The sequence below is a fragment of the Bombus pyrosoma genome, linkage group LG8 (assembly GCF_014825855.1).
Source record: "Bombus pyrosoma isolate SC7728 linkage group LG8, ASM1482585v1, whole genome shotgun sequence".
In the NCBI taxonomy this organism is placed as follows: Eukaryota; Metazoa; Arthropoda; class Insecta; order Hymenoptera; family Apidae; genus Bombus; species Bombus pyrosoma.
Genome location: NC_057777.1, coordinates 7,901,600 through 7,929,186, shown reverse-complemented (window position 1 = coordinate 7,929,186; position 27,587 = coordinate 7,901,600). Strand labels below are relative to the sequence as shown.

General features: G+C 35.6%; 1 protein-coding gene across 5 annotated transcripts in view; it reads right to left on the bottom strand.

Annotated features, from left to right (window-relative positions):
* The window catches only part of LOC122570229 (potassium/sodium hyperpolarization-activated cyclic nucleotide-gated channel 2), a 221,402-nt gene that overhangs the window by 160,638 nt on the left and 33,177 nt on the right, over nt 1-27,587 (bottom strand). For 4 of the 5 annotated variants that reach the window (XM_043732288.1, XM_043732289.1, XM_043732291.1 and 1 more), the window contains one exon: nt 14,346-14,429. The exons of the other annotated variant lie outside the window; for it this stretch is intronic. In XM_043732288.1, the coding sequence (XP_043588223.1) occupies nt 14,346-14,429 (84 nt within the window). The remainder of the gene's footprint in view (nt 1-14,345; nt 14,430-27,587) is intronic. 5 annotated transcript variants of the gene reach the window in all.

Genomic DNA, 27,587 nt, shown 5'->3' with positions numbered 1-27,587 from the left:
TCCACTCTGCGGAAAATTTACTTTTCTTTTGTGGTTCGTTGAAATGGATTTTTCAATTGTGATTTATTCTCTTAAAAATGTTTATTATCACTTTTTTTTAGAAATGTTCATAATACCGTGTATTTAACTAAATAATAAAATTAAATCTAAAGAAGTACACAATTTTTCAATTCTTATAATGTTTAGTATAAAACTTTTTTTCAAAATTGTTCAACTCTAATAACGTCGAGTTCAGAACTTTTTCTCAGAATTTTTCAATCATTTTTTCCCCTCGGAACTGTCTTAAACTAATAATAAATTGAAATACGTACAGTACAAAGAGATTGACAATGCGGAAATTTTTATAATCCTACGCGTACTAACATTTTAGAAGTAAGTTGGATGTCTCGAATAGTAGAAAGAAATGAACAATTCCCATATCTTTATACTTGCAAACAACTGTAGTCACACGAAGAGAAAAGTTGCTCAAACAAACTGTTACAAGTTAAAAAGAAAGTCTCAACTACATTTATCCACCATACTTATCCTAAAAGTATCGTTACATCCCAGGATTTATACGAAACATAGAAATGAAAAAAGTGACTCATGAAACGTTAAATGATGAAACGTCCTTCGATGACCGAGGTCATCGCCTATAGCCTAATTATACCACATATGGATTCGCTTTACGATAACAACTGATTTTATAGATTATTTGCGCTACCAAACGACGCACAATTTTCCATAGTTCGCGGTATAGGCTCAAAACAATACACCTGCCGTTTTTTAACATGCTACACAACTGTCGTTAAAGTCGTCCTTAAAATTGCAATGTACGTCGCAGAACGAATATTTATGGGAGAGGAAAATTTAGATAAGATTTAGACTTAATTTTGAAATTTAAATGAGAGAAAATAAAAATTCGAAACTTGTATGTACAATAATCTGTAAAAGACATGAAAATCTGTAAAATAGTTTACCATTTTTAATTGGTATCATCGAACCATGAGAGTTTCGTTTAAGATACTTATTTAATTTCACATAGGGTATTTTTATCTTACATTCTGTACTTTACGTGATAAAAGCTGTCAGTAATATTCAAATTAACATTTAATTAGCTCCGGTATCGGTAATTATTAATTAAACTGCGGATGTTTCTGCATTTATGGGAAAATTGAAGGTGCAGAAATGCATACAATCCATGTAATATATGAAAATATATTAAATATCCAAAATAAAGCATCTATTACAATGCTTGGAAAATTAAACGAATCTCTATTTAAGGTTCATCTTTTTTAGTTGCATTGATAAAACTTTAAATTTGCATAAACATCCACACTCTAGGGATTACAATAATTTAGGTAAGCTTTAAGTAATTAAATTTTAAAGACATTAAACATTTTATACAATATTAAGACATAAAATTATATAGTCTAACCTATTGTCGTGCCCAGTTATCGTGTATTAGGTAAATACTTGTGACGTAATGATACTAGTGGTGGATTAAATATCCCAAACTCAAGTAATCTGATTTAAAGATAAGTCAAATGATTGAAGTCATCTACGGCCCATAATATCTACTAAGGATTAAATACCACTGCTAGGTCTTAATAAATTCAAAACACTTTATAAAAATGTTTTACAAATTGACAAGAAAATTCCATTTCGATTAAGTCTTAATTTTCTAGACGCCAAGAATTACCTCGTGTTACTTTTACTTCTTCAAACTTAAAAATAAGATATCGCGAATTAAAAGAGTCTCGGATATTTTATACAAATATCTTCGCTTTATAAATAGTTTCATCGTCGTAAGTCTGCAATTTCTAAGGCACCAACAATTACCTTCTGTTATCTTTATTTCTCAGAAATAAAAAATAAGAAATTTCAAATATCGAATAATTCACGAATATAGCATACTTTGCGTAACTACGAAACTAACATCACATTTTTCGTAAATATCAAACTTACTTGCAACCAGTTCAGCGCGAAACCCAATAAATCGAGCTTCTGAAACACCCTATATTCCTTTAGCGTGTAATATCGTATAATATCCGAACCTAACCTAAACCCAATAAATTGCGTTTCTCAACCACCCTGCAATCCTCTAGCGTATAACATAGCCCACTTTTCACCCTCTACGAGTAACAAAACCTCTTGTTCAACGTTCCCAAAGCAAACAAACCTGGTAACAAAAAGAGAGAGCGAGCGTCGTGCGACAAAAATCGTGTTTACCGGCAACGATATCCATCAGGCGGGAGAAAATGAACGTCCGGCAGTCCTGTAATCGATTCGAGCGTGTTCCAACGATCGGGAACGCACGTGCTGCGCTGAATAAAGCGTGCTCATCAATCGCTGTCGTGACAAATTACGCGACTTTATCAACAGATTTCGCCGGTGAAAAAGCGCTCGATCCGCGCTGCCTCTCGCGCTATTTAACGCCGAGACATTTCGCGTCCCTTCTTTCATTTCTTCAAAATACCAAGGTTTATCCCTTGATCGGATGACCAATTTCAGCCACGTGGTTTCGTGTGTGCCGTTTATGTAAATATCGATCGCTACATGCGTGTGATCGTTTTATATAGCGTGCCCTCATCATAGCGATCGTTACACAGCTCCCCTGGTGTTCCTCAAAACGTTGCAGACACATTGAAAGCGACAAACAAAGCGCATTTACGTGTACGTGTACGTACGCTGTGGAAGGGGGATGAAATTTAGGGATCGAAGAGTGGCAAAGCTGAACAAAATGACCTTTCCCTCCTTCACGTTTGGTGAGAGAAAGTTAATTTGTTTCTTGTGTTAAAATTTTGTGGATACTTATTGGTTCTGTAAGCTACTTAGTAAAATGATTATTGAGGGATTGCTCAGGTTAAATCTTTCTCATTCGAAGTTAGTTCGACCTAGAGACTGGATAGAATTCATGAAATTTCAATTGATAACATAATTTTCTAGACAATTGAAATTAAAATAATGTTAATAAAATAGACAATTGGTAAATAACTGTGGATTACTCAATTACTAATAGATAAATCGTTTAATATCACTCAATACACGTACTGAAAAATCTGCTTCATAGGATGCCTTAATGAATTAAGTAAGCGAAATTATGTCTTTACATAGTGGAAAAATTAGAACAAAAAGAGTGCCAATGTACATAGTAAAATCAATTTGCCAATTTTTCAAATAACAATATCAACGGAATATCATATCTAAAGAAAGAATTCTACTGAAACCACAATTTTTCGAATCAAACCAAATCAAATCAAAAAATAATTTCAATTTCATTCAAGTATCAAAAAATTTCGAATAATCAGACAGCCTAAAAATGGTCCAATCACCAAAGAATTGCAACCTGTCAATCGCTCTAAAAATCTTCTAAATAGCAAATAATTTTTCCAAAATTATTGTTCCAAAATACTTCCTAGATTTCGTTCAGCTCTGACAGCGACATGTGCAAGCGGAATCAAGCGACAACGAAAAAAATAAATGGTCTTGGATGGCTTTATTAAAAAAGACCAACTGGTACAACTGGACATCTGATCGGTGAGACATCAAAAGCACACGGCCAGATTCATCCAGCCACGGAAGCCAGCAGCGATTGCGCGACAACAGTGTTCGCTCTCAAACAACATACAACAAGCTGCTCTCGGCATACATCAGAGGGTTGTTTTCCTGCTGGCTCGTTGGCTGCGAGGTAACCGAACGTCTCGGCCTCCAAAGTGCCAGCCTGGCCAATCCGTACTTCGTCATCCTCCCACGTCAGACCCTTAATAAACCGCGTTGTTCACCAACTTCCACCTGTTCCTGACTGTACCAGCGATCACCTGCTCTTGCTGCAGCTCGACATCGTGCACACGAGTTCAACGGTTCACCTCTTCAGCGCGTGGCCAATTATCTGGCGCGTCTTGTCGATGCACTTCCGCAAGATATTACGGAACGACATGTTGAGCAAAACGTCACGTCTATGTGCGTGAAGAGTAGCAAAATGAAGGATAGAAACGTACAGTGGGACGGTGATTCGGATTTAAGAATCTTCCTTTTGTTATATCCTCGATTTATTCGTTTGAACAAATCCTCTTTGGAAATTGGAGGCTGAGAAGTCAGTCTGTTTAAATGGACGTTGAAATCGACGACCACGTGTGTACGTCTCGAAAGCTAGAAAGGACGTAGCAAAAATATCTTTCTCTCTGTTTACTTCTGTATCTTCTTTGAATCTCTATGTTGTTCTTGGTATGTCTTTCACGATTGATTTACTAGTCGCTATTTTTTTAAGCTCAGACGAAGAGTAACAGCACAGCCAATGATTAATTGTTGAACTTGAACGGAGTTGTCGAACCAATATGCTCGTCTTCCTCTTACTCCCTTTCCTTCCTCTTTTTCTTCTTCTCTAACCACTTCAACTTTGCCGGGTAAACTTTAGCCACTCCAATGGCTCTCTACGCTCTCTCCACGTCTTCCACGCTACACCGTCCAGCCGCGAGTGACAGGCCTCGCTTTTTATCACGGTTACTTTATTGCGAGCACCGCGACGAGCAACTTTGATACTCGTCGCTTCTGCTTCTCTCTTTCTCTCCTTCCTTTCCTTCTTCTATCCTCGCTCAACCCCCTTGAAACCCTAGTGGCTCGCAACGTCGGCCAAGGTATAGGCGTCCCGTTGGTAGTCAAGGCACTGGACATGCGCGCTGTGAAAACGAGCCTCTGACATTCTACAACCCGTACTCGACGAGGCCAGGAACCAACATAGCCAGCTTTCAACGCTTCTTGGATGGATACTTTTGCATTAATAGGTATTTCTAAAACATGTGGACGATTTTATCGAAACCTAGCGCAAATCCCTGGGTATTTAGGGATCGTGCGATTTCGTATTTTTCTTCTATTTTTGACGGTAGATTACATATCACGTCACGTGGCCGAGAATAATATCGATCCTACGTATTCTCCTTCGAGTAGTTCGATCATTCGAACGTGGTCCTTGAACGAGCCCGTCCAAGGATGTTTTCGAAATGAAGCTGCGATTATCGATCACGCGGTGACGGTATGCCGACCTCTCGTGCTCAAAAAACTCTCTAAATTGACGATAAAACTACGACAAAAGCTGAATAGAAAAACCCTGCGGCTGGTAGAAAACTGAACGGGTAATAAGCTCTGCGTTTATCACCAAGCGTTTTTTTTATCGTCTGATCGATCTATCATGTCCATTTTTAAGGACGATTCTTTTTTCGTTTATTACTGCTTTTTATAGCTTTCTTTTTTCTATTTACGGATAAAACGATCAGAATAGCGGACGTATTGACTGATTTCTCCTCGAAGGCGGCCAATTGAGCGAAAAGTAGAAGAACAGTTCTAAACAAAGAACTCTCTGTGATATCGCCTTCGACCAGTGGCTGGTCACAAGATTAGAACACTGGTATCATTCATGGATATCGCGGTTTCTAGTCATAAATCACCTCTCGTTCGTTTCTTATTAATAAGAGTCTTAAAAAAAGAAGTGTCTCGTGAAGTTTATTTCATAATCAACCGAATCGAAACACTCGTGTCGTTGATTAATTTCGGATGGAAATTTGTTGGAAAAACGCTGATAATTCACTGTCCTCTTCTTTCTCTTTCTCTGGATAGTCATGTGCTCGCGAGCCGAAGATCGATGGGATTGGTTGCACTGGTTTCGCATCGATTATCGAGGTCCAATTTATGTGAGAAGTGGTCACGGTTAGATAATCGATCGACTCGGTGCAAAGCAAGGCATTCGGATGTGATTCAACGAAATGAAAATCATTATTGACAGAACGGATAATCACAGTTCACCGTCGATCGTTCGACCGATATAGAACCTCATTGTTAATTTACGTGAATATCTAGTCACAGCTGTAACTGTATAGGATAGAATCGTGGATATATATGTAACCACGGTTGCAACTATAGAACAGAATCGCATATCTATGGAACGCGAGGTCAACAGAACACTGACATCATTGACAGACGTCCAACCTCGATCCTCGCAAAGAACAATCACAGCTCACCATCTTGTTGATAAATAAAATAGATTGCTCAAGATTACTCTCTGATTCGTCGATCAAGACAATAATTAGAACACAGAAATTATTGACAGGGAATCAAGCCTATCCTGTACGATGTTTACGGTCTATCATTGTGTTTCCAGGAATCTCCACTCGTCTGACATAACCACGAGTCAGGAACCAGAACCAAGTTTCATTCACCATCAACTTTCTAGTCTATGATTCGTCTCGTTCCTTAAATATTCCATACGTTTCCCGCACGAGTATCTACATATACATCGAATCACCTTCTTTATCGATACTCGACGAAAATTTTTCATCCGATCTGTGACATAACCACGAGCCAGAAGAACAAATTCCTGCTCTCATCCAAAGCATTTATCACCCGTCAACTTTCCAGAGCTCCTCGAATTCTTCCTCTTCTTCAAATATTCCATGTATTTCCTGCACGCGTATCTGCGACATCGATTCACCCTCTTAATCGACGTGCACCAAAAATTTCCGATTTAGTACACGGAACAACGTGAAACTTGGTTCGAATTCGCAATTCCTGTTTGACCCGGTCCACGACTCGATTCCTTCCTCTCGGCAACTTTCCCGCTGCTCGTATCGATCCCCGTTACTCTCTCTTTCTCACCCCCGTGTGGCAGTGTGTCGTGTCGTCCCGGAAGGGAAAATCCCGCGTCCGGCGCGTCAGCGTCGAAAAGTCCGCCGCGGCGCGCGATCCTCGTGATCGATGTCCAGTCCGCCTCGCGAGTCGGAACCGTTCGTATCGGTGACTTGCGTGTCGCGCCGCGGCACACGTGACTCGAAGGTCATATTCCGGGATCGATCGGGAAGCGGGCTGGTTTTTCAAGAGGCCGCACGCCGCTCCCGGAAGCCCGTAAGGTCCTGCCCGTACCGACGATCGGTTGCCTCGTATTTCGCGATCGATGCACCAGGTCTCTCAACGAAGACAACGATTTTCAACGAATGATCGACGAAACCGGAGCAGATTCGTACGCGATTGTCGCGAGGTTTCGCCTTGATCCTCGAGGATCCTCTCACGTCCATCTCATGTCTCGAATATTTAAATAGCACACGATTAAAGGATTACATTTACGTGTCTGTGTGGGTGGTTCGATCGAGTCCTGGCGGCCATTAGGATCGTTCGAATGGACTGGACGGAGCTTTCTCGAAGAGACAACGTGTCTCTTCGAAGATTAAGTCGTGCGATCGTTATTCGTCGATTCGATCGCACTTTGGCCTCTCTTTGGCACTGCAAGTCACCGTCTACCTTTCACCCGATTATCGCGATCCTGGACAACCGGACGACCGCTCCTCCCGCCTGATATATACGTGTACACGCGGCGAGAAACTCGTCGCTCTCCACGATGACTGCTCCGCGACATCGAACAGTCCCGCGACTGCGCACACTCGATTCCCGTTCCTCGAGCCTCGATTTTCCTCTCTCGTGCCCTTTCTTTCTTTACACCAGCTACGGGGCTGGATGTTCCTGGAATTGGTAGGGACGAGGGGAAAAAGATGGCAGTAACGGTCACCGATGAAGAAAGGTCGAGGTCCTTGATTCGAGATGAAGATACAAGATTATGGAAACTCGGTTACGGGTGTTTCGAGGTTTTGATAACGTTGTTTTTCACGGTTGCTCTCTCAGACACCGGAGGATTTTGGTTTATTGGGTGGATGATTGATGAATTTTATTTGGTTGAGTTACCACGCAGCGACGTTCTTTGGAGAAAGGGTTAAGGAGAAAAGAATTTTGATTTATCGAGGATGTTCGGATGGATACGTTACTAATGTCTAGAACTTTCTTCTGTAACAAAATGGATTTTTTGTAATACAGGAAGTAGATTACGATGGGTAGTATCTTTCATAAAAAAATAAGATCTGGAATTTTTCTAGCGAATATACGTGTAAATAGAATCTGTTTTTCTATGCTTCATAACGGTCTTAGTATGAGACGTAAAATAATAAAAATTTCCTATATTATGTACCATCTTTGATATATTTTGACCAAATATTTATTTACGCTGTGAAGGTATATGATCTTTTGATTGAAACAATATACAATTCTCCTTCAGGATGTATTATATCTGTTTCAATAAATAACATTCTCTTATGTCATAAAGTATTTACAATAAATATTCTTTCATATGAATCAAATCCTATACAACAGAAAGAATTTATATATTTCCAATACCCTTGAATACAGAGTACCCTTCACCACTAAATTCCTTTTCCTTTTTTTACATTACTTGCTATGTCACAAAATACAGCATGGTCATTGTAACGAGTAGAATTTTAATAAATAAATAAAATGATTAATTCTGTAGTCAATGTCTATAAATAAAAAATGGTGTTGAATTTGCAACAATTCTAGTATTTATAGCTGTTGGGTAAAATTTCCTTCAAGTAATCGGTAACCGAGTAACATTTCTTTTAATTTTAATTGTATCCTCTAAACGTTTTCGAAATATACCCGTTCGCTAAATATTTTCCTCGACAAAGGGAACTCTGCTGTGTCAAATAAGCACTTCACATGATAAACACTTATTAAACACAACATAGTACCACGCCAGAAAAATTTACTTATAATTCTCAATGAGAATTGATTGTAAAATTCATCCAAATAAAAAAAGAAAAAGAAATAAGCGCTAAACATTACTACCTTTGCATCAATCAAACCTACAAAAGAGAAAGCACTCCAACATACCACCAGTATTCTTGAATATTAAACATCCTACTCCACTAAACTCTTTCCTTTAACCCTCCGATTCTTCTCCAAGTACCATAGAATCCTTGAATAAATATAATTCCTTCACCTCGAATACCAATAAACGAATATGAATACTAAGCCCATCTTCTCATATATCTCGTCGAAATTAAATATCGAGTACTCCTACGAACAACATTAACGACAGAAATCCAATCTAATAATTACATACCTGTTTCACGAAACTGAGAGTGACCATGAGAGTGAGCCAAACCTTCGTTGACAAGTATTCCATCTGGTCCCGGTCTGTTCGTACAGAAATTTTCTTTTGTCTAGCATCAAGTGGCTTTCTGCTCCATTGACTTAAATAACAATGGAAGCGCAAAGGCAACAAGAACCATCGACTTTCTTGCTGCAATTGTAGGCGCAGCCAGTACATAGCCCTGTCCCATTCGCGAAGCCATTCATCGTCGAAGGCAATAATTTCCCAAGGGCAGGTTGGCTGGTTGCATTTGCAAGAAAAATGCACAACCGATCCAAGGTTGAACTAACGCGAAACGTACAAACAGAATCGCGGTTTCTTATCTGATACCAATTTCCAGCCTGTTTGTTATGTTTTCTAACCGCCATTTCACCCCTCCTCCCCCAACGCTCCTCTTTCTGGCTTTATTTCGCTTTTCGTTATCTGCCTATCTGTCTCGTTTCGGTTTGTGGTTATGGACGAATCGATAAATCAATAAAAATGTTCTGGCACCCCGGGGTTCCAGGGACTCGATTACGCGGACAATGAGGAAACGGTGAAGACGGAACGACGACGAAATTCCATCGTCGATGTATGGGCGAGAGCGCGCGAATATGTTGAGTCAGATTTATAAATAAACCGCCTTATCAGATGCCCGGCACGAGGGCTATTTTAAGGTATCGACCAATCAGTGTTAAGGTCAAGCACGCCCACGATTATTCGAGGACTATCAAAATTTATCCGCCAGGGGTGAATCCTTGGGCTTTTTGTTCGTTCGATTAAAGTCGTGTTGGAATGTATTTAATGACCGACGGGGAGAGACACGACAAGTGGAGTTAATAATTATAAAATTCAATACGCTGTCAGATCATTCTCGTCTTATCGAAATTGTCGTTTTGTTTCGGTTTGGAATTAGATATCTTGAATGTCGAAGAAATTGTTATGAGATTAGTCATGTAACTGAGCTTTTACAAATCGACTATGGTTGTTGTTTATGTTGTTGGGAAAAATTTAAATGTGTAGAAGTGTACAGAATTCACATGGTACGTTAAAGTGTATGTATTTGAACTGGAATATTCTTATAATATTTGAATGATGACACTTTTTATGTACGTCTTGTTTCTTTAATTATGATTATAAGAATATAAATTTAAAAGCTTCGTAGCAATAATTATTGCCCTCTAAATGTTAATTCCTGCTTTTTAATAGAATTACTTTTACCAAGTAATGACGATACGACACATATTTCTAACAGATCGGGTTGCTATAACAACATAGAAAGTTATTTTAACATTACCTATGAGAATCATATTTATAATAATTGAAAAGAACACAGGAAAAGAACATAATAGATATTCTTCTAAACTTCTTTCTATTCTATTCTATTCTAGACTTTGGATATTTATGAAAATTGTTCATGAAAGTTCATATTTTTATCAACACAAGCAAATAAATGGAACTTAGACAGAGATTTCTTCATTCGGCGAATATTACAGCAAATACTCAAATATTTCATATATATATGTTGGTGTATTAATGTATTATATGCATTCTATACGTTTTCACATCTTTAAATTTTTTTAGAAATACATAATTATCCGCAGTGTAATGATAAGTCACATTTTATATTCGTCAATCTGATATTACCAAAATTTTCTCCTTATTTGATTTAGAACTTACAGATTATATATTTTTACTAACCTCTTGAATATTGTAAAAATATTGATTGTCATAAGATTAGTTACGCCCTTGGTGTTTTACGAAAATTCGTGGGTTTACCAGCTATTTTTAAAAGGCTTATATTTTTGGATCTAGCAGGTTGTTCCCTGTTTTATCTATGTCACGTTAAAATACTCCCTTTTAGCCAAGTGAGCTATCATGCGTTTCACCTGTATTTTCTATTTATAATAACACATTAGTAGTGTTTTTCAGCTCTTAAGCGTGGAACGATTATTACATATTATGAAGATAACGTAGTACGACATAAAGAGAAAATAGAGAAAATGAAGGGAAGGAAGATGTAAAATCTCTCATTTAAATTTAGGATGAGCGAGAAAAGTAAGAAAATATGTATGGGCGTGTAATATAGGTAACATTATTTTTGATTCACTTGGAAAATAGTAAAATATAGATTTGAAAATCTAAAACAGAATTTGGAATGATATAGTGCAAAAATTAAAATTTTTCGCGGTTTAACGACACCAACAAAATCTTAATTGGAGAAATTTGAGTTCCTGAAACGGTGAATTGATAACAGGAGTTCGCAGAGTTCGAATTTGAAAAGTTACAAAGGGGAATATTGGAACCGTAATAAAGTTCGAAACAACGCTTCGGAATTGAAAAATTTGTCAAAGTATCGATGGTAAAGGATTTTATTGCAACTCCTCCATTTATAATTCTGTATTCCACGACTACTCTAAAGTTCTACGAAGTTCTATTATTAGTATCAATTTTCGTAAATGTGAAACCGATATAGTAATCTGTATTACATCATCAACTCTGTAAGCGCTTCTTTTGCGTAACGTGCATATATTTACGCGAATCCAATGCAATTCTGGATGACACAACAATGAAATATTGAAACACAACCGCTCATCCACTCAGCAATAAATTCTTATCTCATGAACTAGATTAAGTTGTTGCGTTAACAGTTCTGTAACCAAATTGGAAATGAGGTAGGAAAAATATATCTATAATTTAAAAATATATAAATCAAACTAACGATATATTATTCGATTAATCAATATTAATATTAATAATATTATAATTCTATTTAGAGAGGAATAATTATGCTCCTAGTTATGGTTTGGACGTTTACTTTACTTTATTTTTGCAAGAAAGTGTTTTCATAGTCATTCTTCATTCATTTGTCTCTTCGTAATTCGTGTTATTGCCAAAAATTCGAAAAATATTACATCCTTTGAAATACAATTACGACCAACATATATTTCGGATATTCTTCATATTTCAAGAACTTGAATATTGACACGATTGTACTAGATTCAAGAAATTTTGGCAACAAAAGTTTCGAACCTTCGAACGCCAAAAATTCAAGAAAATAGACAAATTTATCAGGAATTGTTGCTGACTCATCAAAATTATTGTTTACTTGGTGTGATCGCCTACCTATGTAAATAAAAAACTATTATTGAATGCGTAAATTAATTCAAAATCAAATTTAAGCAAAAGATCAAGAAATATTAAATTTATCAAAATTATTTATTAAAAATATTAAATTTAACAAATTATAATTTCTTTCAAAATTTCTTCAAAACATGGCAAAAAGAGAAAATGTTTGTATTTGATTTTTTCACATTCGATGTTGCATATAATTAAACAATAAATGCATTTGTTTTAAAATTGGCCTTAATTTTAGTTAAAAAAAAAAAAAAAAAAATCAACTGCTTTCCAAAGAACAAGGAACATTCGATCTTGGAAACAAAAATGAATAATCCTAAAGACACCAAACTAGTTTATACATTTAATATCATTTAATCATAGAAATTATTGCCCATCAAACAACCTGCCAATTAACGTCCCTAAACGTTTTAATGCCCAATAAATTTTCCTAGTATGACTAAGTCAAGCATGAAAAATTGTTTAAGAATTTTACTTTGCAGTCGTAAAACTTGAGGAAAAGTTCGGTACTCGTTCGGAAATGGAAAAATTCCAAATATCCTTGCCGCTTCAAAAATCCTCGAAGAAAATGCATCGCAAAGAATTATGTAACAATGCTAACGATTCGCGTTTCTCATGGTAACATGTCTATCCGCGAAAGCAAAGTGACCCGGTTTAGTCGGTCTGTACTTTTACTTTTCATCAATCTCCGCGGAATAACGTGGATCAAGGCTCGGAACGTTCGCAAACGTTTCACCGTTGAAAAGGTCGGACGGATAGAAGCAGTGGCGGGCGACGAATAAATTTAGCGAGGCGAAACGGGAGCAAGAAAGCGGCCGATAGAATGTGACGAACAAAGAGGCAGCCCTCGTGGAAATTGGAAACATGCCAGTGGCGCTATCGCACGGAGGGTGGCACAACTTTCCAATGGGTGAGGGTGGCCAAGTAAAGGGTGACATCTAGTCTAGCGGGGAAATATTGACCGTAAAAATGGCGTCAAGCCGGGGCAAAATATGCGAAAAGAATTCCCATCGAATGAACGACGACGCGTGTCACTCGAAATTTCATTGTTTTTCCTTCGATTCAAAGAATAAGAGATCCTTTCCACAGGGGTATGAATTGCTGGTTATTCGAATGTTCGATTCGTCGAATTTTTAAACGGCAATGGGAGATTGAATTCGTTAGGGGAATACAATTAGCACGTGACTGATGGACGATTCCTGGATTCCGGAATTTAAGGGAAATTGGTAATTATTGGTAATTATTGGCGACGCGTAAAGAGATAGGTATTGAAGTGTTAGTATGTTTACGTTCGGCATGCTAGAATAGAAATAACAGTGGAGAATTCTCTCTAAAGGATTGGCACACTGTGTAAAAACGTTCGAATTCTATTCCCTTCTGACAAACGTCTGTGAAGAGTTCCTTCGGAGGAATAGAAGCGTGCGTGCTTGAACGTTAGGATAATTTAAGGATATTAGATTCTTCGGATTTTTTCAAGAATCTTCGTTGTACCGTGTAAGAACGTCTCGTTGAAGAATTTCGTTGTTCTTCGTAAAGAATTCCTTCCTTTCGCGAAGAATTTCTTTAAACAAATAGCGATGTTGGTAATTGTTAGAGCATCAGATTGTTAAATGTTGGGACATTACATTGTTCAATTTGTTGTACCGTGCGAGAACATTCGAATTTCGTTGCGTTTCGTAAACATTTAGAAGGAATTCCTTTAAGGAAATAAAAGTGTTGATTGTTTGAACGTTAAGTTGTTAAATGTTACAATATTAAATCGTGAGAATCTTAGATCTAAAGATTTAAAGATCGGAATATTACATTGTGATATTGATTGTCAATAAATATGATATGATATGATAAATATGATATAAATAACTAGGGAACTTATTATTCAAAGTTCTCTTCGTCAATTACCTGCGATTTTCACGATGCTAGTGAGCAAAGCGATTCACATTTCTTCCCTCCCATAGAAAGTCAAACAAAAAATAAGCTTACAGAAGCGTTAACTCTCGTTCGCTTAGAACTTAAACTGTTTTAATATGAAATATTTATTTTACACCTGGTTTCTCGTAAGGGAAACATTCCCACACCTTTCACATTCCTCATGTGTAACCCACCAAGGTTTCTCATTTAGAAGTGACCTACATATTTCATAGTATTCCTTTCTATTTAATAATTTCTTTCAGTAATGAAACCGAAAAGCCTTAGAATGACGAGCTACTTGATTGAATAGCCGATCGAGCAAGCAACTTTTCAAAGAAACTTTGTTTGGACTTACAAGGAAAATGGCCAGGAGGTTTCGAGCTTCTGTGACGGACGCTTTTCGTGTTTCGCGGCATGTCGGTTCTCAATTCCATGGCAACTGTATAAAAGGGAAAGAAAAGTTCAGAATTAATTCGTCACGTTCCACGTAAACATACAGATTTTTGCAACTTAGCGATTCCATCGTAGAAAAGGATTCTGTATTTTTCGTTTTATAACTCATTTCGTCGGTTTAAATCTTCACATTTATTTATAAAGGTATGAATTGGTGGTCCTTCATACGTTAAATTCGTCGAACTTTTAAAGAGCAATGAGAAACTTGATTTATTAAGGGAATATAATTAGCGCGTGAATCAACGATTCCTAGATTAATTACAGTACGAAGGAATATCTTTATGTCGTGTTCGTAGGGCCAAAATTTCATTTTTATTACGTTTGTTACATAATAAATTGATTAGTTCAAATCGATAAATATAACATATCCTAAAACGAGCATCTTATAGTAAAATAAAATTCTTCTTAATTTTTATTGTAACAAGACTGTATATTAAAGCTAATATATTTTAGGACAACGATATGTTTTAGAATTTTTTATCAAAATAAGAAAATTTGTAATGCAAATTGATGTGATTTTGCCATACTATAAATTCATTGATTTCAATCTTGTAGAAACTTTGTGTTTTCACTGTTTTACTATGATCCAACTTATATTGACAAAGAGAAATGATCTGAAAGCACGCAGTTCCTACGTGTTGTGCTTTGAAAGAGAAACTGAAGCTTTCTGAACAAATAAGTAATCAATAATATATAAATAGAAATACTTATGAAATGGTTCATGATTTTTAAATAACTAAAGTAATATTAAAGTGAGAAACGATATTCATTATATAATATAAGAGACAACGTGTTTGTTATTTAAAAAATGGAAAGAAAATCACTAAGATCAACAGTAAATATGTCAGAGATAGACTGTAGACTGTAGATATTAATGTAAATTCATATCTTTATAAATGTAACTAAAAAGAATGGTATCTAAACAGAAATTTATTTCGTTCGCTAAATATAACGAATACTTTGAATATTTTATACATTTTACTCTATCAATCTGTCTTATCAATCTACTGATAGAAAATATTTCAATAACAAAGACATGTTTTCTTTTAAAAAAGCATATAAGACATAAAATGAAAAACACAGAATCTCGTTCTAGATAGAACAAAGAGTTTTTTCTAAATTTGTCTCCAGGTTGGAAGAACCACAAATATGATTTACGGAGACGACGATCAATTAATAATTTTCTATGTTTTTATGCAATTTCAATAATAATAACGTCGTCGACTAGTGAAAATCTTTTGTTAAAAAAGCAAAACCTTCTGGTTCTTCGAGAATAAAAATTGCCATAGCAAAGACATTGCGATACGAATGGAGGAAGCAAATGAAAAACTTCATTTTGGGAAACAAAAGGAAGGTTTAATATCTTTTCTTTAATTTATCTTTGCGTTATGGTTTATCGCGTATCTCTTTTCACACCGATTAAACCGCTTAATCGAAATTCTCTTGTAAATAAAGCGAAAGATTGGATAGATTTTGCGGTATCGTGCGTTGAAGTATTACAACTTTTTTCTTTTAGAAACAGTATCGTGAGCTTTAAAACGATACTATGAAAACTATTCATATTATCGCATTCCTTTATAATATTTTACAATTTGTTTAATATGTAGATATTTACTACTTTTAAATATTTACTGCCTTACTTGGGTACTGAATATGTTTTTTTATTATTAAATGCTTTTAAATATTTATCGTTCTTTCACTATTAGTACGGAGAGAATATAAATAATAATCAAGGAACAAAGTAAAATTGTAGCAAATTAACCGTAAAGTGTAGTGCGAAGAAGTTTCTTTAAAAATGAATATTTTCCACATTTATGTAGAAAGTATAAATCTATAATTAAACGTAGAAAATATTATAATATATTAAAATCATTATTTATTATTAATTGTAGTGGTATTTTACTGTGTCCTTCTCGCTCGTAAATAAATATTAATTTACTATTCAACAATATAACGATACAACATAATATTTGAAAAATGTTAGCATTCATGGTGTGGTATAAGATTACATATTTTGAATAATTTTTTTAATAAACATTGTTACATTTATACATTAGAACATGGTTTTATATCTCTCCAAAATTGATTAAAATATATGGTTCTAACAAAGTATAGCTTACTACCTTGGCAAAAATAAATTGCATCATCAATAATATTGCATGTAACGCAATAAATACTTCCACTAGTGTAGCAGAATTTGTTACGTAATCATACGGTTCAACGTATATCATATTACACACAACACAAGCGTTTAAGGCTGCAATTTAAACGAAACTGCAGTAGCAAAAAGCTTAAGAAAACACGTGAGAAAAGCTCGATCCTTATAGAAGCTACAATTTCTGGAAAAACACGTGTCACTCGATCGTGGCGCGAGTTATCGATTCGTTTGGCGCACATGCTGTTTCATTGTGACCATTCCAGAACGAATCTGGAAGAAACCCCAAAGGAAACTCTTCTCAAACTGAAAATCAATAAAATCGAAGTGCTCCGCAGACGCGTCCGTGATAAATTTGCCAATCAAAATGATGACAACAAAACGTAAACCTTCCCATCTTCCTTGAAGAAAAGGAAACAAATTTCGCGACCCACTTCGACCATAAAACACAAAAGAAAATGAAGAAAAACAAAGTGTCGACGTGTGTCCGCGCGTTCGTCATTTCTCAACAGTTTCTTGCCAGAAAATCGTAATGTTCAACGAACCATTTGCCGCAGAAAGTCTTGGATGAGAATGATTTCCATAGAAATTCGTCACAGGCTAGAAATTTCTCAAGAGCATCTCTCCAAGGAGATGTCAAGGGACTATACGGTTCGACGAACGAAGCATGAACCGCAGACACCGTGGATTCTCGAGGAGAGATTCGTGCGTACGAGGCCATGCATCATAAGGAACGCGAACGCGAGAAAGAGAAGCGTGGACACTTAAATAATTCATTAGACGAGCAGAGATTTGCATTGTGACGAGCATGTACGCTACCGGATCGGTGAACGAAGGAGCAAACGAATTAAGCGCTTGAACTCGGTCTAGGGCCTAGGTTGAGAAAGAATATCGTATGGAGAATGAAACATACATATAGAAGACATACACCATCGTTCAAAAGTATTCGGACACTTGCTCATTTTTCACATGATGTATTTTACAGTAGTTATAAAAAGTATTGGCGCATAATCTTACACTGCAGTAAAGAAGCAATCTTTTACTAGATTCTAGATGCGTCGTTTTCACAGTATCAAATTTCTGCAGTCGTGCGATGGTAGTACTAAATGTATCATTTTCGAAGCAAGACTCGACCTCATTTTAGGCTAAAAGAATGTTCAAACGGCGAATGAAACACGTAGACGACATAATTATGCTGCTACTTTGAAGTGTCCGGACACTTGGTTGTCTTTGACAAGATGGATTTTGCAGTAGTTTCTGAGAATTTGCAGAATTTGTCTAAATATCCGCAGTCTAATAATCATTTCTTTGAGCAAAAATATGTGTGTAGTTCAATCTTTTTTTACAATTAAAAAATTGAATTCTCTTCTATAACTTGGTACATTTATATCATAATTAATACCTGTATCGTTTGTATAACATACTCTCCTTACTTTCTGCGTTATTTCGCAATCTTTACGAAAAAATTCAAAATGTATTTAGGTTATAAATAAAAAGGGATCTACACAAACATACCGAAATAATTCATACGATTTGTTTAATTTCCCTTAAAATCTATTTGAATTTTGATCAAATTTTCATGAAAAATACGTGGTAAGAGATGTAAAGAGTACAAATCGCCATTTGCCACTGTTTGAAACTTTAATGAACTTGCGAAACTTGTGTAGTTCATGTAACACACTTTAATTATCTAAAATGTATCCATTTACAGATTGAATAGAATCACCCTATATGTAGAGGAAAGTTTGAGAGGATTCATAAGGCCGACGATGCGCGCCACTGTTTTAAGCTTATCAGAGGCTGAAAATTATAACAGGATGTCGCGAAACATTTGCCTTCGTGTAAAACGCTATTCGACCCAGAAAAACGAACTCGCCAAACCAGTTTTTTCCTTTCTTTTTTAAGTAGTTTATCGTTAGAAAAAGTAATTTGCGAACATTCCTTTCGCACAAACATTGCTGGACAAGAAGCTCCGTCGTTGATCCTTCTGTTGTTCGTCTGCTATGATAAATTTAATATTTATTCCAACATTTTATCTACTCATCAAAATTTCTAAATATGATTCGACGGTGACGTACATTTTTTTGCCAATAGTTTGCTTGCTAATTTTACGATATTTTGAATTTGTAACATGTTTTTTCCATAATTCCACGACCTTCTTCACGAGTTATGTAATAGTTATTTTAACATGTGTTGATTTCTTGTATAAACTTCTAAATATAATCCTAATCTGCTACGTATTATTCACTTACCACTTTAAGTACTGACAGAGTAGAAGAATTACTATAACGCGAGACCAAAGAATCTATTCTAAGTGAAAAACGTGCCATTCGAACTCCTTTCTTTGTGGAAAATTCTCACATGCTGATACTACTATCTTCTTGCAAGACTATAAGCTATAGTGCAAGAATCCCTTATTAATATTTCAAAATATGTACTTCTTTCACAATTCTTAAACCAATTTTTTCGATGTTTTAAATGGCGTATAAATTTGTACTGTTTCTAAACAAGTATTTTAAAATTCAATAAATTTCAATAAAATTCATGTTTTAATAGCAGACAAGAGTGTTTATCAGAATATGAAAAAATAAATGAAAATAATTCTCGTGTTTTACGCAATAAAAGTACAATAGAAAAAGAGATTAAAAATGATATATCATCCTTGACTAAATATAAAATTCGGAATGAAATATCATAGGTGATTAAAAAATATGTAATAAAACGTATGTTACAGTATTGAATTGAACAGAAAGTTTTTGCATTTTTTTTATAAGGGTTTCACTAAAATCCTACCAATGTCCTACTAAACAATTCGTTAGTATTTTCTTGATTTCACATGCTCATCTAGTATTCTATTGCGTAGTTGTATACTTAATAATTACTAGTATGTAAGTATGTAAATATACCCATGTTCCAAAAACCACTTCAGTATCTCTTCAAAAAGTTAATCGATTTCTTATCAGAACTATTCTTATCAGAATAATGAAATATTCTTATCAGAATAATGAAATATTTTTATCAGAACTAATTATAATTTCCTTATCAATTCGTAAATAATAAACTGTTTGACTAACAAAGCTGTTCTCTAATGTTTGACACTTATAGTACCAAATTTTCTATTGCAAGATTAACATTTAAAATTACATTTTATCATATCAGAATATTCTACGACAACTCAAATAAAAGATGAAACCATTCTCAGTCTTTCTATATATAATTTTGTAGTCAAATTTATATTCTATGAAAAATAAGCAAGTTAGTCCCCACATTTTCGAGTGCCAGTATACAATCCATCCTGTCTGGACATTGTCCGTATTGTCCATGTGTTTCAGCGATGTGAACAGTTTCGGGCTGGCTTAGTATCGACCATGGGCCCGAATGGGGGCTGTATCTTGCCAGCGGAATGTTTTCAGCCCCGTTTCCGAAGCGCGACGTCGACTCACCCCCTGTCGTGAAAATAGAGTTCGCCGGACGAATCTGGAGTGTATTTGAAATTGGGGCTTGATACGAAGCTCGTTGATTTATTTGTCAACCGAATCCAGCTCTAAGGGGGGTGGTTTCTGCGCTGGATTTTTCTACCCTATGAAAAACATCACGATTCAAGAATTCTGTTCGCTGTACTGGTTGGAACAACTGTGATAGATGTACTTCGGTGGTCTGTCGATTTTTTGTTTACACGCGGAAGAAACTTGAGATTGGTTGGTTTATCTATAGTTTCGTACGAATGACGTAAAAATGATAGGAATCTGGAAGCGAGTGAAAAATATTTGGAAGAAAATAATAAAGTTGCGAATGTCGAGCGATTGATTTACAGAGATGGAGCGAGAATTTTAAGAGTGTGACGGAAGTAAGTTTGGAATGAGTACTTGATATTAGCAAAAGCGTTCTGATTCAATACGTGAGACTAACGTAAAACAAATTTCTTGCCAGTTATTATTTATCTTTTACATTTATACAGACACTTTCGCTCTGAATAATTACTTTTATATTAATTACTATCATTCATTTTCTCCTTTCATATACCACGATATAATATTTACCTTTATACTATCACATATCGTATATTTCATCAGAAGGCAGGATATTTATATCCCATTTTATGAAAGCCCAACATTAATCCTCAAATCGATAAACAATTTTTCCCAATAACGCAATCCCACTGCAAAAAAAAAAGACGGGAGAAACACACAGTAATACCGAAGAAATACATCAAAATAAATATCCCAACAGAAATTGTCTCCCATGCCCAAGATAATTCGCAGCATCCGCCATAACATCCCCTCGAGCCCCTCGACTTCCATTAAACCAGAGACAATACACATCATACAATCGCTATCCAATAAATTCCCGGAGCCAGGAGTGTATCCCAGATGCCCAGATGCCCGAAGAAATAATTCAGAGTGCACATCGAGACCGGACACACAGTGTGCAAGTCCAGGAGAGTAGAAGAGCTTCTTCATTGTTTGGCTCGGAGGGCGCTTGACCTTCTGCAACCTGTATCGAGCACCTGCCTCTGTGCTTTCCTTTCAGTTGCTCTTGGTACATGAAAAACCGGGGTCTCGATGTGACCATACTAGATAAAAAAAAAGAAAAGAAAAAGAGACAGGAAAGAAATAAAAAACCCTACTTTATAATATAGAGCCAGCCTCTCTTCTCGGATATTAGATATTGTCCTTTGTCGCCATAACCGGAACGTCGCCGGTGCACCGATTCATCTCGATCGTGCGCCAGTCTCGTTCACAGAGACATATTAGTGTAACGTACACACACATACACATAGGTGTAGGATAAGTGTACACACCTACACAGGGTGGTAACTATCCCCCACCGTTCTCCGCAGCCCGGTTGCCACCTCGTACGAGGTCGAGCGCCCTTTCGAAATTTGCCGATGGCCAAAGAAGGCCTCGAGGACTGCTTGGCTGACCTCGAATCCGAGATTCTTATCTTTGAACCGAAAGCTCCGGGAAAGACGCCGTTTATCGAACGACAGTACTACTCACGGCCGTCCATGGCCGGTTTTCAATAGAGTGGCGGACTGAACACGTCGGCTGCCGTCGCCGCCGCCCCCGTTTGTATCTCCCGTGGCCCAGAAACCGATTCACAATGAAAATTTTGAAATATAAATATGCCGAGACCGCCTTTGGCCTCGAGCACAATCGACCTCCACTCGACGCGGCACCGTGCTACGTCGCGACGATTTCTATCGTACGATGATCGCGATGGACATCCGGATCTGACAATCGCATCGGTCTTTACAATCCACGAAACCTGGGAAAGGACGTTTTGACGAAGAGTTTAGTAAATTTATTAACTGTGCTTAATTTACAGTTAAATGTAATAATAATAACACTACAAGATTTTTATTAATGCAGGATACAAGTAGATACCATTTATCAGTATTACCGCAGAATTTATCTTGTAGGAAGAAATAAATTACTAGTTGAATCGAGAAAAGTCCAACGAGTAGCAAGAAATTCATCTCGGAAGTTATAAATGGAGAAATGTTAACAGACGAAGAATAGAAAGATATTAATACACAAGAAAAATGTTAAGAAACATATGTGTCGAAATAACAGCGAGACAAATTTTAATTCGAAAATTTATAGAACGAATAGAAGATCCGAAAGATTAAAGAGAGCCGAGAAATTTCAGTTCCACGACATTAGTCTCGTCCGTTCCACACCATTTGTTCCAGTTAATTTTTCAGTCACTCGTTTAGTCGATGAACAAGACGATACGAAATATTTATCAGAAAATGAATATCGTATCGGCCATCTGGTTCGGGAACGTCCACGTTTCTCGTAGATTGCCACGATATCCGGACGATTGAGTTATCGCGATAGTTCCGAGGAATTCAGTGAAATGGCTCGGCCGATTAAATACACACGGTTGGCGTCAAAATATCGCAAACCGTCCTGTTTGATTCTATCGTAGAACGAGATGCGAAACGTAACGCGCCTTTCTATGCGTACACCATGCATCGAACCCATTGATTTTCTGTGTCTTTTTCATGTTACAATCAGACAATATTATTGACATAACTGTAGTATAAATGTGACATATATGTAATGAATGGACAAACGTCGAAAACATATTTTTCAGTGAAGATTCGACAGAAATCATTTAACGAACACTGATTTTTTTAAGGCTCGTAAATTCTCGATGATTTCGAAATTCGTACTTAGTTGAGATTATTTAGCGAAGATTTAACTTTTATATACTAGCGAATTTTTCAAAATCTTTAATCTTTGATATTTATTACAATTTTAGAAAAATTTGAATTTCTTTACTTTTCTGCTATTTACAATATGAAGAACAAATTGTTATTAATTTTGTTATTGATTCGACTTGGATAATTACAAAAGGAAGAAAATTGAATAGTGGCGATTTTAATTTTCAAAGGATAACACAAGAAATATCAGTGAATAAATATTAATTTCTCTAGATTTGTAATATTAGACGTTATCGTAAATGTGTAATATTTTTTAACATAATAACAAAAATTGCAAAAATATTGACTTTTTTTAAATCTGCGTTGTTAAGTTATTTCTAATGTTGGAAATATTTTAGTATTTTAAAGATTTCATTACAAAGAGTCTTAATCTAGACCTGCGTCACATTCTTTACGCGTAGGTAACAAAGCGCAGTTTCCGCTCACTTAGAAGCTAATGAAACGAGTTGTTCAGTGATACGAAATACGCCGATCTTTGACACTCGATAAAAATCTAACGAATCGTCTCGATTCACGCATCCACTTTGTGAATGAAACTTTGTTGTAATATATGATTTCATTGTAATCTTCACCAAGTATATTGTATAAAAATCATTTTATTTTATAAAATCAATTCCATCAGTTAAAGTTGTCAAATTGGTAAATGCATCATTTGCAAAAAAAAAAAAAAAAGAATAATCTAAATATCTCGAGAATCTAGAAACAACGTATCTTCATTTCCACGTAAGAACTAAACCTAAAATATTAAAATATTGTTATGTATTTAAAGTCTTACTTAATGGAACGCAAATTAGATTCATGTTAAGTTTGGCTTATATCTGTGTCAGATGTACGCTGGTCTAGGTCCATGCGAGGTCTAGGTCAAGATCGAGGTAAAACTGTGATAGGTCTAGATCATAATGCTCGTTAAATTCAAATTAGATCCAAGGTGTTCTAATTTCAATACATGTTGAGTCTCGATTAAGTCTACATTCAATTTCTCCATATCTTTCGTACCCTTCAAATTTGATCAAACATTGTTTATAGCAATGTTGAAAATGTAGAATTAATTAAACTACAGAAACTATAAATTAGCCACATTTTGGACTTGCATCAGTATCTTAATTAAATCGTATTAGAGTTAGTTAAACCTACGTTGAGTTAGAATTCAGAACTAGACCTAACCAAGGGTCCCAAATCTACTTAACAATAAAGTTTTGTCCGGGGTAAATTCAAGTAAAAATAAAAATATGCTTGAACTTGGGCTTAGATTAAGGAATTACAACTCAAGAATCAAAACTTTATCTTTTAACAAATAGAAAAAGCAGAAAAAATCATAATCTAGAATTGCTAAAATAAATTCTCTACAATAAATCAACTTACTAAAAACGTTATCTCTGAGATAGATTAAAACAAAATAGTGGAACCCAATTTTCACATTTGACTTTAAATTACATAACTGCAGAAATCCAGAATCACGAAATTTTCCTTTTTTAAATAAAACTACTCGTGAAATAAAGTTTCAAAAAAATATTTCGTATCATCAATTAACACCGCGATATCCTTTCGCATTTCCACTACGAAGTTGTTGCCATAAAAATTACGCTAAAAAATCATGAATAAATGCTTCTCTGAAACTGACTGGTTTTCACAGAAACGCGGTATGTGTTACACCGTAGCTCCTCTCTGTTTGTGCAATGGAGCTTCGCCTGTCTACACAGGTTATAGTGAGTATGGTGGCGCAGTATGGTTCAATGGGCAATAAGTTCATTCGATGCTTCACCCCACGTCGAGTAACTACGTGTACTCAACCCCATGCACGTGTGTATAGGTAATGATGATCTGATTAACCTACCCGCTCCTTTTATTGCAAATAAACCGATGGAAAACAAAACGAGCAATCAAATCGACGGATTTAAGTGGAGTGGCTAATCATCGAGCGAGCTTTCATCGTGACAGCTGAAAGAATGGCCTACTACAATGCAGCTTAGCGTCCACTATATATATTGTCTCCATAGTTTAGAATATCGATCTTTTCCTTTGGTAATTATATGAGGAATTATATGAAGCGAAAAATGAAATAAACCAAGACCAAAAGCTTAAAAAGAAATATGCATGTAAAAAAAAAATTTTGAGATTGCTAAAATAACGATACCTAAAATGATATCTTATGATACCTAGAATGATAAAAAATGATATCTAAAAAATTACCAATTTTAGCATATTAGAAGGATCAACTCCAAGAGTGAACTATTTTTTGGGGTGAGAGTTTTATAATTTTATCAAAAGTAAATGTGTGCACACTGGGAAAATTTACAAAATTTTTTTAGAAACAGATATTTAAGAAAATTATCAAAAGAAATTCTATTTTATAAAAATTGTGTTCCTGGTTTCTTGAAAAGAATTCTTCAATAAAATACCACAAATTTATGTGGAATACTAAAATATATTTTTTTATGTTAAATATATTTAATATTAGGAAATGGCGCGCGTATCATTATCCTGGAGAGACTGAATCTTTAAGCTTTTCTTAATTATAAATCTCTTTCAGAGGAATTTGAATATTCAATCTAGTGAAAAATGTTAGAAGCCCCAGTGCTTTCAACTATAAAAACCTTCAACAAACAAATATACAACTGTTAAACAAAATAGTTGCATTAAATTAATTTGTATGGCATGACGATTTAATAAATAATATACCAAGTACGTAACCTATATGTACAGTAAAGATGTCTGTGTAGTTAAAGGTTAAAAATATTCACTGGGATACGTACATGTTATGGCTTATAAATGTGGGAACATTTTAGTCGATTTGTTTTAACATTACATGAACGTTATTAGAATATACGAATTAACGAGGAACTACTGGTCAAAAGCAGTCTTCTTATGAAATCAATGTATACACATGAAATTTAAATTGCATAATTAAAACCTTATCAATGGTGTATTAAAATTAAATACGTGGTTCATTGAAGTATTGACCGGTTATAATATTGCTGCTAAAATTAATTGCGATAATCTCTCTATTAATTTGCAAGAATATCTGTACTTTATTTATAACTTGAAAATCAAACGAATAAAAATAAATCAACTCCTTAGAATAACGAACCTGCTCTCTCATATTTGACTCTTACAAATGCCAATCTTTTCATTGCATATTAAACTAAAAGTAAATCCTTTATCATGTCGCAATATTCTACGATATTTTAAATAAATAAAAAAATAGTTTTGAATCTTGTGCGATTATAATCCTATAACTGAATTTCATTCTATTAAAAATAAGCAAATGCCTTCATATTTTCGATCGTAAGTGTATGTGTCCTACAAGGGTCGAAATGGTTAACGTGCATGTGAAAATTCACTGGAAGCATTCGGACGATCCTCGTCGGAGTAATAAAAAATAAATAAAGCACGCTTCAAAGCATTTCTCCGTGGATAAAACTGAGAAAGAGAGGAAGGCGGAAGTTGTTCTTATACATCCCCTTGAATATATCCCCATGACTCGGAAAAAATACGCGTACGAACGAGATCCAACCACAAACGCGATTACTCGACCAGTTTCATCCACCGGCCGCGCTGGTGTCGAACAATTTCCTTAACTCACGTACAATACCACTTGGATGACTGTACAAAGGGGCGAGTCGCCCGAAGGTAGAATAAAAGTGCATCTTGCGCCGCTAACGAGAGCCGTGGTGAAACAAGGAGAGAAAATTCCAGCTAAAACCGAGACACACGCCGCGCCGCGCCGTCTCGTCTCGTTTCGTTTCTATTCACCCTGATCTTGTTCTCGAGCAACAATTTCCCCGCGATTCTTTCGTCGTTAATCGTCGATGGTTCCAGTACGCTTCAACACGCCTGTTTCCTCTCTCACGGAGCACTGGGAATATTTTTGAAAATTATTTTCAGCGTGCTGGTAACTGAGAGACCTGAGGCAGGTTGCACAGCGGAACGCAGTGGGAATTGCGTAGTTGAAGAGGTTTTCCGGTATTTGAGGAAGTTTGAGAGGTATGTAGATGTTTTTGTCGAGTTATTGTGCACTAGCTTTGGTTCAGAATTTTGGTGTATTTTTTGTGCTTCTACGTCGAGTTGAACTTATCATTATGTATTTTACTCCATTCGACGTTTTTTAGCTTCTACATAGCCACGTGGGAAAAATATGGTAAATCCCACTTTGGAAATCTTCTCACTTCGATGTTACTTGGATGCCACTAAAATATTTTAACATGAAAAATGACTGAAGAAAGGAGTCGTCTGATAGATTTCAAGATATTTTATGGATATTTAACTTTCTACATCGCGACTAATTTTGGGATTAAACATATGATTTTGTCATAATCTTGAATACTTGAATAATTGAATATTTGAAGGCTTATATCTTGGATCTATGAAAGACGGAAAATGTGACTTATTTTTCGTCCTCGATGTGTCGTTGCCCTTCGATAATTTGGATTTAAATTTAAAAAAATGTAATATTCTTAAAAGAAAGAAAATCCTCTGTTCTGCGGTGTTCTTTGAATCGCTTTAAGCTCAACTATGTTCTTTCATTAGTAACAAAGTTAAGTTTGAATAAAACATAGAGTTATAAAATACGTGAAAATCTCTTTGCTTGTTGAAAGAAGACTAATATGGTGACATAAAAATTCGAAAACCACAGCAGGGTTAAAATTATGCAGTTTCAAAGATGCAAATGAGTATTATCGAGAACAACAGATTTAAAAAATTGAATATATGTTACAATTTAATAATTATGTATGTAAGTCGGGCTCTAATATCATCAA